The sequence below is a fragment of the Lytechinus variegatus genome, chromosome 2 (assembly GCF_018143015.1).
Source record: "Lytechinus variegatus isolate NC3 chromosome 2, Lvar_3.0, whole genome shotgun sequence".
Classification (NCBI taxonomy): domain Eukaryota; kingdom Metazoa; phylum Echinodermata; class Echinoidea; order Temnopleuroida; family Toxopneustidae; genus Lytechinus; species Lytechinus variegatus.
The window spans coordinates 10627620-10639865 of NC_054741.1; the positions used below are offsets into that span (position 1 = coordinate 10627620).

At 35.1% G+C, this 12246-nt stretch overlaps 1 protein-coding gene across 1 annotated transcript; it reads left to right on the forward strand.

The window, feature by feature from the left end:
* Window positions 1-2335: 2335 nt before the first annotated feature.
* Window positions 2336-11388, forward strand: LOC121407291 (borealin-like). Its single transcript, XM_041598275.1, has 9 exons — window positions 2336-2443; window positions 4466-4623; window positions 5751-5879; window positions 6123-6322; window positions 7455-7510; window positions 7849-7902; window positions 8729-8809; window positions 9607-9742; window positions 10441-11388. The coding sequence occupies exons 2-9, from the start codon at window positions 4491-4493 to the stop codon at window positions 10534-10536; spliced, it is 885 nt and encodes a 294-aa protein (XP_041454209.1). The 5' UTR covers window positions 2336-2443; window positions 4466-4490; the 3' UTR covers window positions 10537-11388.
* Window positions 11389-12246: the final 858 nt, after the last annotated feature.

The window sequence follows — 12246 nt, forward strand, 5'->3', positions numbered from 1 at the left end:
CTGAAACATGATCAATTAATTATATTTATATGTCCACAGGCGACAGGCGTATCCCGCCACAAGGGACCTATACGCCTTCCTCTGTTCACATAGTAAATACATATTTTATTTATTGTATATATTTTTATTTATATGTATTGATTTCATATGAATTCTTGAACAAAAATGGAAAAATTTTTTAAAATGGAGGAAAATAAATGTTTATTTGAAATGAAATGAAAAATAATGGCAAAAACCGAATCTTGAAATAAATATATATGCCTATCATGCCTAAAAATTCCACAAAGTTCCCCTGGTATTTCCTATTTACAATTCTTAATTGTTAAAAAGTATGCCGTGTGAGATGTATTGAAAGGTTTGTTATTTGGGAAGACTGAGTCTTCATTTAGCAAGTATCTCTTCTGTAGTGATACCGAAAATGAAGACTGCTCAGTTGTGAAATATCATTGTATATGGCCATAACATATAATTAACTGTTACTGTGGTTTTCTCATTTTGTAGGGACCAATATTACGTGAAACTGTAAAATATGTGATTTAAAAAAAAGAAAACAAACAAAACAACAGAACTTGATTTATTGCAATAATTATTATAATATCATGAGAAACTAAATTGTCATGATGGACTACCCTATCATAAAACATAAAATTGGATATAAAAGAAATCGAACTGCATGTCTTCATTTTTTTTCTCTGTACATATTTTTTAATTATCATAGTGGACCTAGCCCCTTTTGCAAGCAAAGTGAAATGAATCCAAACTTTTGATTAGTGATTTTTCTTTGCCACTTTCATTCACATTTTTATTTGAATTTGAAAATGTCTTTGGTATCATTAGAGCAATTAAGAATTTAGAGGTTTAGAGACAGAAAACAATAAAATCTATGAAAAATTGATCTAACCCCAATTGACAAATGAGTTCCTTGGAAGAGTTTGGTCGCAAAAGGGGTTAGGTCAACTCCAAGAAAATATTTTTTATATAATTCTCCCATATTGCAATATTCTTATGTAAAACTGAATTTTCATGAAAACCTACCCTGAGAACATACAATTGGGTATAAAAGAAATATACCTGTCTTCATATTTCTTTAAGAAATCCTTTTCGAAAAAAAAATTGTGAGGACCTAACTCTTTTTGCAACTAAACTGAAATGGACCTTAAAAAAGTGATTTCCTTTGCCATTTTAGTTCAATTTTTAATGGGAATTTCAACTTTTCTTTGGTATCATCTTATAGAGCTACTGAAAATCTATACATTGAGACATTAAAATCAAATTTGATGAAAATTTTTTTTTGTATTTATATGTTTTATTGGGTCCAAACTGACCAAAAATAAACAAAAATAACAAATCAGACATAATTAAAATATTTACAAGTGATCATAACATCATTCGAAAAAAAAAAAAAAACATATATAATAATAAAAAGAATAAATAAGAAAAAAATAAATAATAAAGAAAAAAAAGAGCGGAAAGATTTATGCAATGGCACAGACGTGATATCTTATACAACTTTGATGGCAAGTATTTGTATGCATATATACAGGGTAAACATGATACATATAATGATACATGTAAAAGATGACAAAAATTATAATTCAAACTTCCATTTCTTAAAATGAGCCGTGAGTTTATGTCTTTTTTTGGCCACACAATATTCAATTTCCCTTTGCTTTTTAACAAATGATCTGAAGGCTCCAAAGTTTGGATCAACTTTGCTGAATTTACAAATGAAAATGAAGTACTTCAACAATAAAAATAAGTACGAAATGAATTTGTCATCCGGATCACCAAACATTTTACCGAAATTAGATAAAGTAAAATTGGAATCAAACTTCTGTATTAAAATAGTCAATAAATCTTGCCACAGGGGTAAAACCTTTTCACAAACACAAAATATATGAACCGATGTTTCAGGGAATTTGTTGCAAAATTCACACATGGGGGAATCTTTCCTTTTAATTTTGAAAAGAAAATCATTAAAAGCAATGCATTTGTGAAAAACTTTGAAATAAAAGGAACGAATTTTAGTGTCTATCGAACATTTGCATTTGAAGTTATTGCAATGTATTTTCTCCCATAAAATATTGTCAGGAATGGGTAAGATACTGCTCCAATATTCATAACGTGCGTCAGGGCTAGATTTGCCACTCAAGATATTATAGGCGTAGCTGGGTAATTTTTTCATACCTATCAATTTGAGAATTAACATATGATGAACATCATCATTGTCATGGACGTCAGCTTTTTGAAAAATTGACCTAACCCCGTTTGCAAGGCCAGGATCTATCTTTTATTTGCGAAATATCAGCCGTAGAGGGCTTGACTGAAAATGTTATTTTTGATTGGTTGTTTGCAAATTGTTTCGAAATTACGGCGCGAGCAAGATAAAAAAAGTGAAATAAGGGATCCTAAAACAGATCGCTAGGAGAATATTTGTGATATTGTAAGTGATTAGAAAATCTTACCGTTTATGGCGTGTCTTTGATTGATATTACATGTATAAACTTTTTTTTGTTATCAAGTCTGACTTTGTCAAATCAAGATTGTCTTTTTCACTCTCTTTTATAGACCCAAGTTAGTAGAAGCAGTCCCACGCATAGATTATCGTGTGTGTTGTAGAAATCGACATTGAACCTTTTGACGTCTTTTCGATCGGCACGCGCTAGCTCGTCAGCGTCGCGTCGCTCGGATCGAAGGAGGCCGCGGCCAAAATTGAAATAAAACTGTGTTTTTCTTTTAAAAATCTATGGCCAGTCATTTTCAGATTGAACAGAAAAAATGGCCTGGGCAAATAAAATGGTAGACAGCTGGCAGCCGTCTGTTTCGAGGAGTCTTTTAACATTTTTCAAAAATTTCTCCTCGTACACAGACGGCTCGCTATCGTGCAGCCACCATTAGGGGACTTGCAATGCAAAATCCCCCCGTCGGGGCTCTACAATTTTTGTCTTTAATGAATAAAGATTTTGAAAATTAACGCGACCAAAAATAAATGCAAATTTATACCCTCTTGGCATTAATTACCCAAAAACGGAGAAAAATTAAGTTAAAAGGAACAAAAACAGTGACTTACCTCGCCCTCGGCTGTCGCGCAAATTCACTTCCCCGTTTTATCCGATCTTAAGTACTTAAAAAACATATGGCCATTGAGTCCCCGGCCCTGTACAGATCGCGCTCGAACTTAGGTCTCTGTATTTGGTGACTGAAGCCAACGGAGTTCAGCTGAACAAACAACAAAACAAAGACCGAAGCTTTTGGTCTAATAAAATGGATGCTGGGCCATGCATCATCATGATCATTAACCATTTTGTTACGATTCATAACAAAAATGGCCGATCGAGACGGGGGTAGAAGGGGAGAACTTTTTGTTTTTTTGAGGTTCCAGTTCCCTGGGTTACATGATCAATCATTCATGTCTGCATACCTAGCCTGGAGCCGTCTAAGGAGTAAAGTCATCTACCTACGGCTGCGTAGGGTGAGAAACCCTACATAGGTAGATGACTTTACTCCCCAGACGCCTCCAGGCTATGCGTACCCACCCATTCATATAATTATTTTGATGATGAGATGGCTGCATTTGAAGCCGCGATGAAAATGCCTGATTCCCTATTTTTTTTTCACGGTCACCATTGTGAGTCAGATTTTTTAATGATTATCTTTCTAGGTACTTCGGAAAGAGTTCCAAATGTAACCCCCACCAAATTTGTTCAAATTGTTGTAGAGACTTCCGGTTAATTTAACTGATATATAATAACATTCAGAATCAGGTTCTGCGATCGTTCACCATCATGTTTGTAATATACCTGATCGTGCGTACGAATGCGCCAGTAAATCATAATGGTAACAAGTGATTGGCTGGCTCATTTGTATGCGTAGCTGTATTACTATTAGTACAAAGCTGACCAGGAATGATCAAACTTCGAAGAAAAACCTGATCCTGAAAATTTTTTCATGAAATAAAAAATTGGTATTTTGCAGCATATATTTCGGAAAGGTGGTAAGCTGATTTTAACTATATTATTTTCTCTTTATTATTGCGCTCCTTTTTTCTCATCAAAGACATCAAAGGAGGAATGACACTCTTGTTAAGTGTATGTCAACTCTCCACCATTATGCGGGCTTTAAATGAAATGATCTAGGCCTACATCATATGAAACAAATGTATGATTATGACAACAAAAACTTTCACTGAATCATGGTTTCAATTTTTTTGGGATGCACTGTACCGGTATATTTAGGTCTTTATGAATTGTATGTGGTCAATATTCTCAGCAGGGCACCATTTACTAAAATAGTGTTAGACTATATGAAAAAAAAATCATATCACTCTGAATTCATCTTGAACAATGTTTAGTACTGAGCATGCCTTGGAGCTCCCTGGATTTACACTGACAGTAATATGCCATTAGTGATGATCATTTGGTCTTTCTTAATCTGTTCATGTTTTTTAAACTATCTTTCTATACAGATAAGCCTATTAAGCAGCTATAAAAATGCCTAGAAGAAGGAAAACAAAGTTGGCCTCTCGAGCAAAGCCACTGCTTCCCGACGATGGGGAATCAAATATGGAGGAGGAGGCAAGGGAACAGAAGCTTAGAGTTTATCTTGAAGGTTTTGACATTGAAGGTACATGTAAGAATAGCACACATTTCAAGTGTCGATATTAACCTGTTGCCTAGAATGCCTACTGGAACAGGGTGGCCCCTGTAAAAAACATAGAGGGTTTTTCAATACTCAGTAATCAATGGGTTAATTAGGATTCCTATTGTGGCCATTTGAACCTGTGTCCTTATTTCTGTGAAAATTTATCTTAAATTTGAAATATAAGAATGTTCCTATTTCTGGAATTTTCTTGTTGATTTGTTCATATTTCTTGACTGTCAGGGTTGGCACTTGGCAGGTATGGAACATGCATACTTTGAAAATGAAAGACTATGAAAGGCTGTGATACCTTCATCCATACATGTTACAGAAACAGAAATATCTTTAAAGTACCCCACTTTCCATTATTCATATTTTGAAAAACAATGAATAAAAAAATGAAGTCTAGTACAATGGATTATCAAATAATAAAGCTGTAATTCTGGGGAGCGTTTCATCAATATTTTCATCCGACAAGTTGTCAGATCTGACATCTTTCCATGATTTTGATTGGTTGAGAGGCACCGTTCCTCTGGTAACTGTCAGATAAAATGGGACTTGTCGGATAAAACGTCTGACAAGTCCTTTCATGAAACGCTCCCCCCCCCCTCCCCCCGGCCTAGATAGGGTTTAAAAAAAGGAATCAAAAGAATATGATTCTGGATTTTTATGAAATTAGTATGTTTTATATTTTTCAGGGTCATTTAAGATCAATTATCTTTAATAATATTTTTTTTTTTTTGTGTATTATTTAGAAAAGAGTAATCACATTAAATTAAACTTAGATGAGATGATCATTGGATATAAAAACATTGAAAGTATGAAAGTAAAATCAAGTTTTATATTCAAGGTCAAAGGTAATTTTAGATCAACAAAGTTAGGATCTTGTTTTCTAATGAAAGAGTTTTTTCCTCTCTTTAAAAAAATATATTCATCTTATATGGAGCTGTTTCCATAGACAGCACTGCTGGTGTAATGCAGGTAAGACTGCCGGAGGCACATTCCACTTTTTTTTTTATTGAACTGGGCATTCACCTACATGCATGTACTATTATTATTTAGTATGATTGTCTGATTTAACAAACCTATGATTGTTACATTTTTTTCTTCAGTTGAGCAACGGGTGCGTGAAATGAATGCCATGTTTGACAGAATGTGCAAGAACATCAGGTCAGCTACCTCCTTGTTTTTGATGAAGATGCCAAAGGAAACTAAAAACATGAAATTGATGGATTATTTTGGTAAGTAACAAAAAGTTCACTTGTCCATTCTTTTTGGTGTCACGTTGTCAGTATGGATTTGAAGGATGTAAACCAGGCAGAAATTGGTTTCCCCTTTAATGGGATCCAGAAAAAAAGGGAACCCAAAACTTGACAAAGAGACCACACACGTATCCCTTGTCTTGATGATCAATCATACAAAAATCTCTTGAATCTGACCGTTCAGTGATTTAGGTTTATCATGATTCATTTCTGTACCATCAGCTCAAGATGGCTTGGCTCCTGCTGTGAAGGTCATAGAGCAGATCTCTAAGAATGTTGATGAGATGATCAACCTGCCCAAGGCTGTCACTGATGCCATATCATCATCAGAATCTGAAGATACCGCTGCAACATCCACGGGTGAATCAGATACTAGTGAGGTAGATGAAAAGCCAAAGAGGTCGACAAGGTCAACAAGAAAAGTAAGACAAACCTACAAGTTTATGATGAATTGCACTCTGATTGGTTCCTAAATCAGTGTTTTGAACAAAGTGTAACAATGATGTTGATTGGTCTTCATCATCATAATTGTAATGATAGTAATTATGATGATGATGATGAGAGCAGAGTATACTCAGCTATTAAGAAATAAACGTTAAGACTGTTTGTTGAATGTCAAATAAATACACAAATACATACACTGAAAAATTCATCAAAAGTTGTGTTAATATAAGAAAGCTGTGGCAACTTTAAATGGTATACATCTCGCTACACCAACAGTAATATGCTCAACACGTGCAAATGAAAGAACTTATGACATCACTCATTCAGAATGTCTTAGTATGCATTTCATTATGTGAACCATTACGTCAAACCCTTGTTAGAGGATGACCGCTTCTCAGATTTTGAACTGTGGTCTTATACCCCTGTTTTGAAAAACCTTGTTAAAAAATTTAGTACACTGTCAGCCCTGGTATCCCTCTTATCTAACTTTTCACCTCCTTAAGTAAGCCTGAGTGATGAGCCAGGGTTAAACAATTACAACAGCTGTGACATTACATAAGAGCAGCTGTGGCTGTAGCAGGCCCTTCCGAATTAAATTATTGTATTTGATATTTAATAAAGCTTTCAAAGGCATATTGTAATTAAAAATCCAATGTTTATTTGTTTTCAATTTTAAACAAAGAAAGTTGACCCCCCGAATAAGGAAACTATTAAAGAGAATAAAAATGATTGCATGCACTGTCGAGCAGAGTTTGATGGTGGCCCCCTGCTGTTACTCTGGCTTAGTTCTTTCGGACTGATCGAGGTCAAGCACATGTTTAGATACTTAAATCAGGGAGGTGGAATAGCTGGCCTGGGGTGATATCAGTTGGGTGATATAGCTTTTTCATGCTCCGAAAGTGGGGGTACATCTCCTCTAACGATGATTTTGCGTCAGTACACATAACTTTATAAATTATATTGTGTGTTAGTTATTGAGATTGTTGAAAATTATTACTTGACTTTCTTTCTACAAAGTAATGCTTTGATTTATGTTCTGTTTGGAGCAATGAATTACTAGTAGTGGCTATATCTTGAAATCATGGTTGTATCATTTCTTCTGTCATACAGGCTCCTGCAACACGTAAGAAAGCCAAAGCAACTACTGCAAAGAGGACGTCAGCAAGGTAGAGTATTTATCCTTTTTTTTCTTCAAAGCGAAAAGTTATCTATGAATAAAAAATCAGTTTGTTGAATATGAAATTTAAAAGTTAATCCTTAGTTAACCGGGGGGGGGGGGGTGAATTGACTCTGCGGACTGTAATATACTAATACTTGATGATACCCCAGTTTATTCACAAAACTGACCTCATACCAAAGCTTTAGATACATGTACATCTAGTCACATGAATCTTTGTTAAATACTTCCCAGCTGTGTGTTTAGTTGTTTTTAACTCATGAACAACTTACTAGAACATGTTCCAGTATATCTTAAGTATTGTTAAATGTGTTGGCTTTGATGCAGGAAGAGGACAAGGGCAGCCTTGCAGGAGACTCCTCTTACAAGCAACAATGCACAGTAAGTAACTCAACTCTAGTTTTCTATATTCAGACTAAAAAAGAACTTAGCTTGAGCTAAAGCCAGGGTTGGGAGTTTAGTGCACCTTGGAATTAATTATATCGAGATAGATGGCATTATGTAAATGCCTTTTGAAGAAAAATTCCATTGAAATTGTCATATTCACCCTCTCTTTATCATTTGGAGGGGAATTGATATGATGGGACATGATATATATATATCTTAGTGCAGAAACAATACACTGCTTATAAAAACAACATTTTAGTGAAGCTCCCAATCATGTCTCAGCTGAGTGATTTCTTTGTTACTTGGCATGGTCACCTTTAGAGCAAGACATACTTTATTAAGTGTTTCACAATTACCATGGTAATGGCTGTATACTACGGTGTTGTCTTTTTCTCACATATGAAAATATTGTGATGGTGTTGGGATTTTATGACCTTCAGTGGTATTTCTAGATTTGGTTTGGTGTGTAAATACATGTACATCATGATGAAATCATTGCCTGGCTGTTAGAAGGGCAGTATGTGCCCATGCACAGTGATATTTAACTCCCATGCAGCTGACATAAAGGCGTTAGCCCAAGCACATGCTACACAAAATGTACAATCTGTGCCGAGTGTCAACTCAACGCTCTTCTTCCTTATCAACAGGAAATAGAATTGACATACATATTAATTCCAACGTTCTTGCCAGCTAAGATGAAAAGAAATGTTTCAAATCGCCACCAGCGGAGGGCATGTATGTTGTATAGATAATCATCATATCTATTTTAATAGCAGGTTTAAAAAATGATCTTTTTATCCTGTTTTATCTTCATCTTTAGATCTGCATTGCAGACACCAGCCAATACTATGTCTCTGTCATCGATCAACACTCCTTTCATTACACCCAAATTTGACCCAAGGTAAGTGACCAACCATATCGACTGTAAAACAATTTGACTACTATTACACTAACAGCCCTGTTTCTCCGAACTGTCACAACTCCAATTTTTTAGTCATTTTATAGAACTGTGTGTAACAGATTTCATATATTTCTATGACATGTCTATGGACTTAGACCACTAACTTTTTTTAGAAACTTGGTCCGGGCTCGCTAGAACTGAGCTTTTGTTTTTGTTTTTTATGAACTAGAGTCTGAAGACTTTATAAGGCTCACTTGCTCAAACCTGGTCAAACGTTGATAACCTGTACTGCATCAGTAGTCTTGGGTTGTCTTTTGTCAAGTCAGTGAAGTCACACTGAGATTCTTTATGTTTATATCCCAGTCTATACCTTATTCTCTCCAAATTATGTGCTCTCGGTGTTCAGTTATTTTCAGTTCCCTTTTAATGAATATGGATCTGAAGTGCCCACCCCAAATATATTTGTGTAAATTACTAAATCTTACTGTCTTTGTGTGTTTTTTTTAATCTATCTTTTGTATTCATCTTCCTTTTTCTTGCATATTCTTACTTAATGTTTCCCCATTGTAATCTGTGGTTTACCCTCTTTCCCTGTCCCTCTCCTCCTTTGATCTCTCTCTTTTATTTCCTTTCTCACCCCCAATGGACCCTCTCTTCCCCCCTTCCCTCTCTTTTCCTTTCTCTACCCTCTCTCTTCCTTTCTCTCCCCTCTCTCTACACTCCCTTATCTCACTCTCTCTCCATCTCTCTCTATCTTTATCTCCTTGCCTTGTCCTTCTCCATGTTCTCTATGATAGTTCCAAGATGACCCCTGCTACAGTACGTCGAGCTAAGAAGGGAGAGCTCTTGGTGTCTCTCTCTGGAAGCCCTGTTGAAGCTAGGAACTCCCCCAAGGATCCTGCTCAGTCAGTTGAGAGGCTCAAGGAAAACATTGTAAGTTGGCTTTGCCTTGCACCTTATGTATGCAATCAATTGATAAAATGCTTGGTGCTGCAAAATGTCAATATGTAAATGAATATTTATACTCAGTGCTATGTTAGAATGTATGCATTCATTCTGCTGTTCTAAATTAATGCACAGCTGAATGAACCAACAAATGAATGAACAAACAAACAAGTGCATGAATGAATAAACATTGAACAAACAAATTGATAAATGAACAAACAAATGCAAACAATGGCTGGAATATGGCAAGATTTGACTTTCTAAATTATTTTCATCAGCCAAATTTCCAGTGCACACACAGATTTTTGTATCATGCAAGTACCTTAAAAACCAGAGTGTCATTGTTATTAGAAATACATTTTAAAAATATTAAAATATTGACCGATGGATCAGAATTGGCACTCCACACCCAAGTCATTAAAAAACAACAACCATCACTTAATGAACAGGATTTTTCCTTGAACGCTTTAGCGCTTATTAATATGGCGGCTCAGCTACAGCCGGGGTAATAATATGATACCAATTATCAAAGTGCAGTAGAGTATATGCACATAGCAACTGCGCTATATAAATGGACCTATTATTATTATTATTATTATTTTGAAGCACCTTCTATTCTTGGATTTTATATTGATAGTCATCTTGTTTTTATTCTTGCCTTTTTTCCCTTGCATGTGAATCATCAGGAGAATCTATTCACCCAGGATGATGTTGACAAGAAAAATATCCTAATGCTTCAAGAAACGCTGAGCAGATTTCTAAAGGACAAGGACTCTTCATGAAAAGATATTGGAGCTTTAGCACCCTGAAGTATCCTTCACACGACCGGGAGCATTCCATAGAACCAATGGTTGGTGATTTTCACTGACTGTTGTTATAAGCTACTGAAAATCCCTGCATCTGATTGGCTGAGAGCAAATTTGTCACTGAAAATCATTGACAAAGCTTTTCACGAAGCACACCCCTGTACCTTGAAGACTGCAATATCGATTACTTCATCCTGAAACCTGTACACCAGACAACACTCGCTTTGCATTATTTCTGCAAGATATGAAGATAATGTCATCAGACAGTGACAATGAACTTTGTGTGATTAGAAGCTATGGGAGTTTGTGATGTATCTTGAATTTGTAAAGAATTCAAGTTTTAATATCTTTCAGACAAGAAATATACCTTGGGCCTGTTGCATAAAACTTTTTACCTGAGAAAACTCTGGTAAAAACTGAAAACTAAGGTTAGTCTGATTTCAGCCCTTGACTTTAACACAGGGCAAAAACTCCGGTAAAAACAACCTGAGTTTTCTCAGGTAAAAAGCTTTATGCAACGGGCCCCTTGAAATGCTAAAAAAAGAACCTCGGACGTTATCCCCATTTCCCCAATCCAACTCACGAGGGTCCCAGTGAAATTGTTAATAAAGTGTCACCCCCATCCCATCTTTCATTCCCCCTCTCAACATCAGTAAACCTTAGCTGTAAAAAGGGGGATATCTGAACAATACTTGAAAATGTTTGGCAATAATTCATTGGAGACAATATATCTCCATACTGTGGTTCCTAGAGCTTTGGATGATCATTCACTTGCAGGATAGAACCAAATGACACAAGATCATACAGACTTTTATACTAATTGGGTTGCATTCAAATCATTCATCTCTTTAGGCGCCGATCACAACTCGGAAGCTTTAAAGTGCCATCAACTTAACAAGATGTTGAGATATTTATCTTGCCACATCGACTTAATAGCCTTTTCAATTCAATTGCCAATTCAATTCATTAGCCTTATGTCGACATGGCAAGATGTGTTATCTCGCCATGTCGACTTATAACTTGTAAAGTTGGTAAGATAATAGTAACTATCTCGCCATGATAAGTCAACCTGGCAACATAAAATATCTCAACATCTTGTAAAGTCGATGGCATATTGACGCTTCCGTGAGAGGGAAAGACTAGGAAGGATGAAAACTGGTCCAATTAAAGCAATGCTTCAATACTTGAATTTGCTCAAATTGAACATAAATATAAGATTTGATTTTTATTTTCCTTATCATTCAATCATGAATTACATCACAAGATTTACTAGTCATATGAAAGTAAACCTCTACTTTGCAGTATGTTATTAATAGTATTGTTTATAAAAACCATTTATGAAGAATTTAACTTGTTATTAATGTTTCACCTGTACATACATGTATATTGTATTGTTTATAGTTCTTATCGCAGCATATCAGATATAATTATTTGCATATGTCTTTGCTTTTTAGTAGTGTCTTGCTATTTGGTAACTTATAAGAAAATTATTCACAAAAGGAAAATTTCATGCCTGTTTGTATACATATAACAAAACAAATCAATCAGTTACAAAAATCATATTATTTCTGCAGCACCAAATCAAGAGTAAGATGAGAGAGAATTTAACAAAATATTTCCTACAATTATGAGAAATTACTTGTTTTTGTTTGTAACTTTAACAATTATTTGTTGGAACATTTGTCC

Coding starts and splice junctions, on each gene's coding strand:
- LOC121407291 (XM_041598275.1), top strand. CDS start 4,491: ATGCCTAGAAGAAGGAAAACAAAGTTGGCCTCTCGAGCAAAGCCACTG. Junction 4,624..5,750: donor TGAAGGTTTTGACATTGAAG/GTACATGTAAGA, acceptor TTTTTTCTTCAG/TTGAGCAACGGGTGCGTGAA. Junction 8,810..9,606: donor ACACCCAAATTTGACCCAAG/GTAAGTGACCAA, acceptor TCTCTATGATAG/TTCCAAGATGACCCCTGCTA.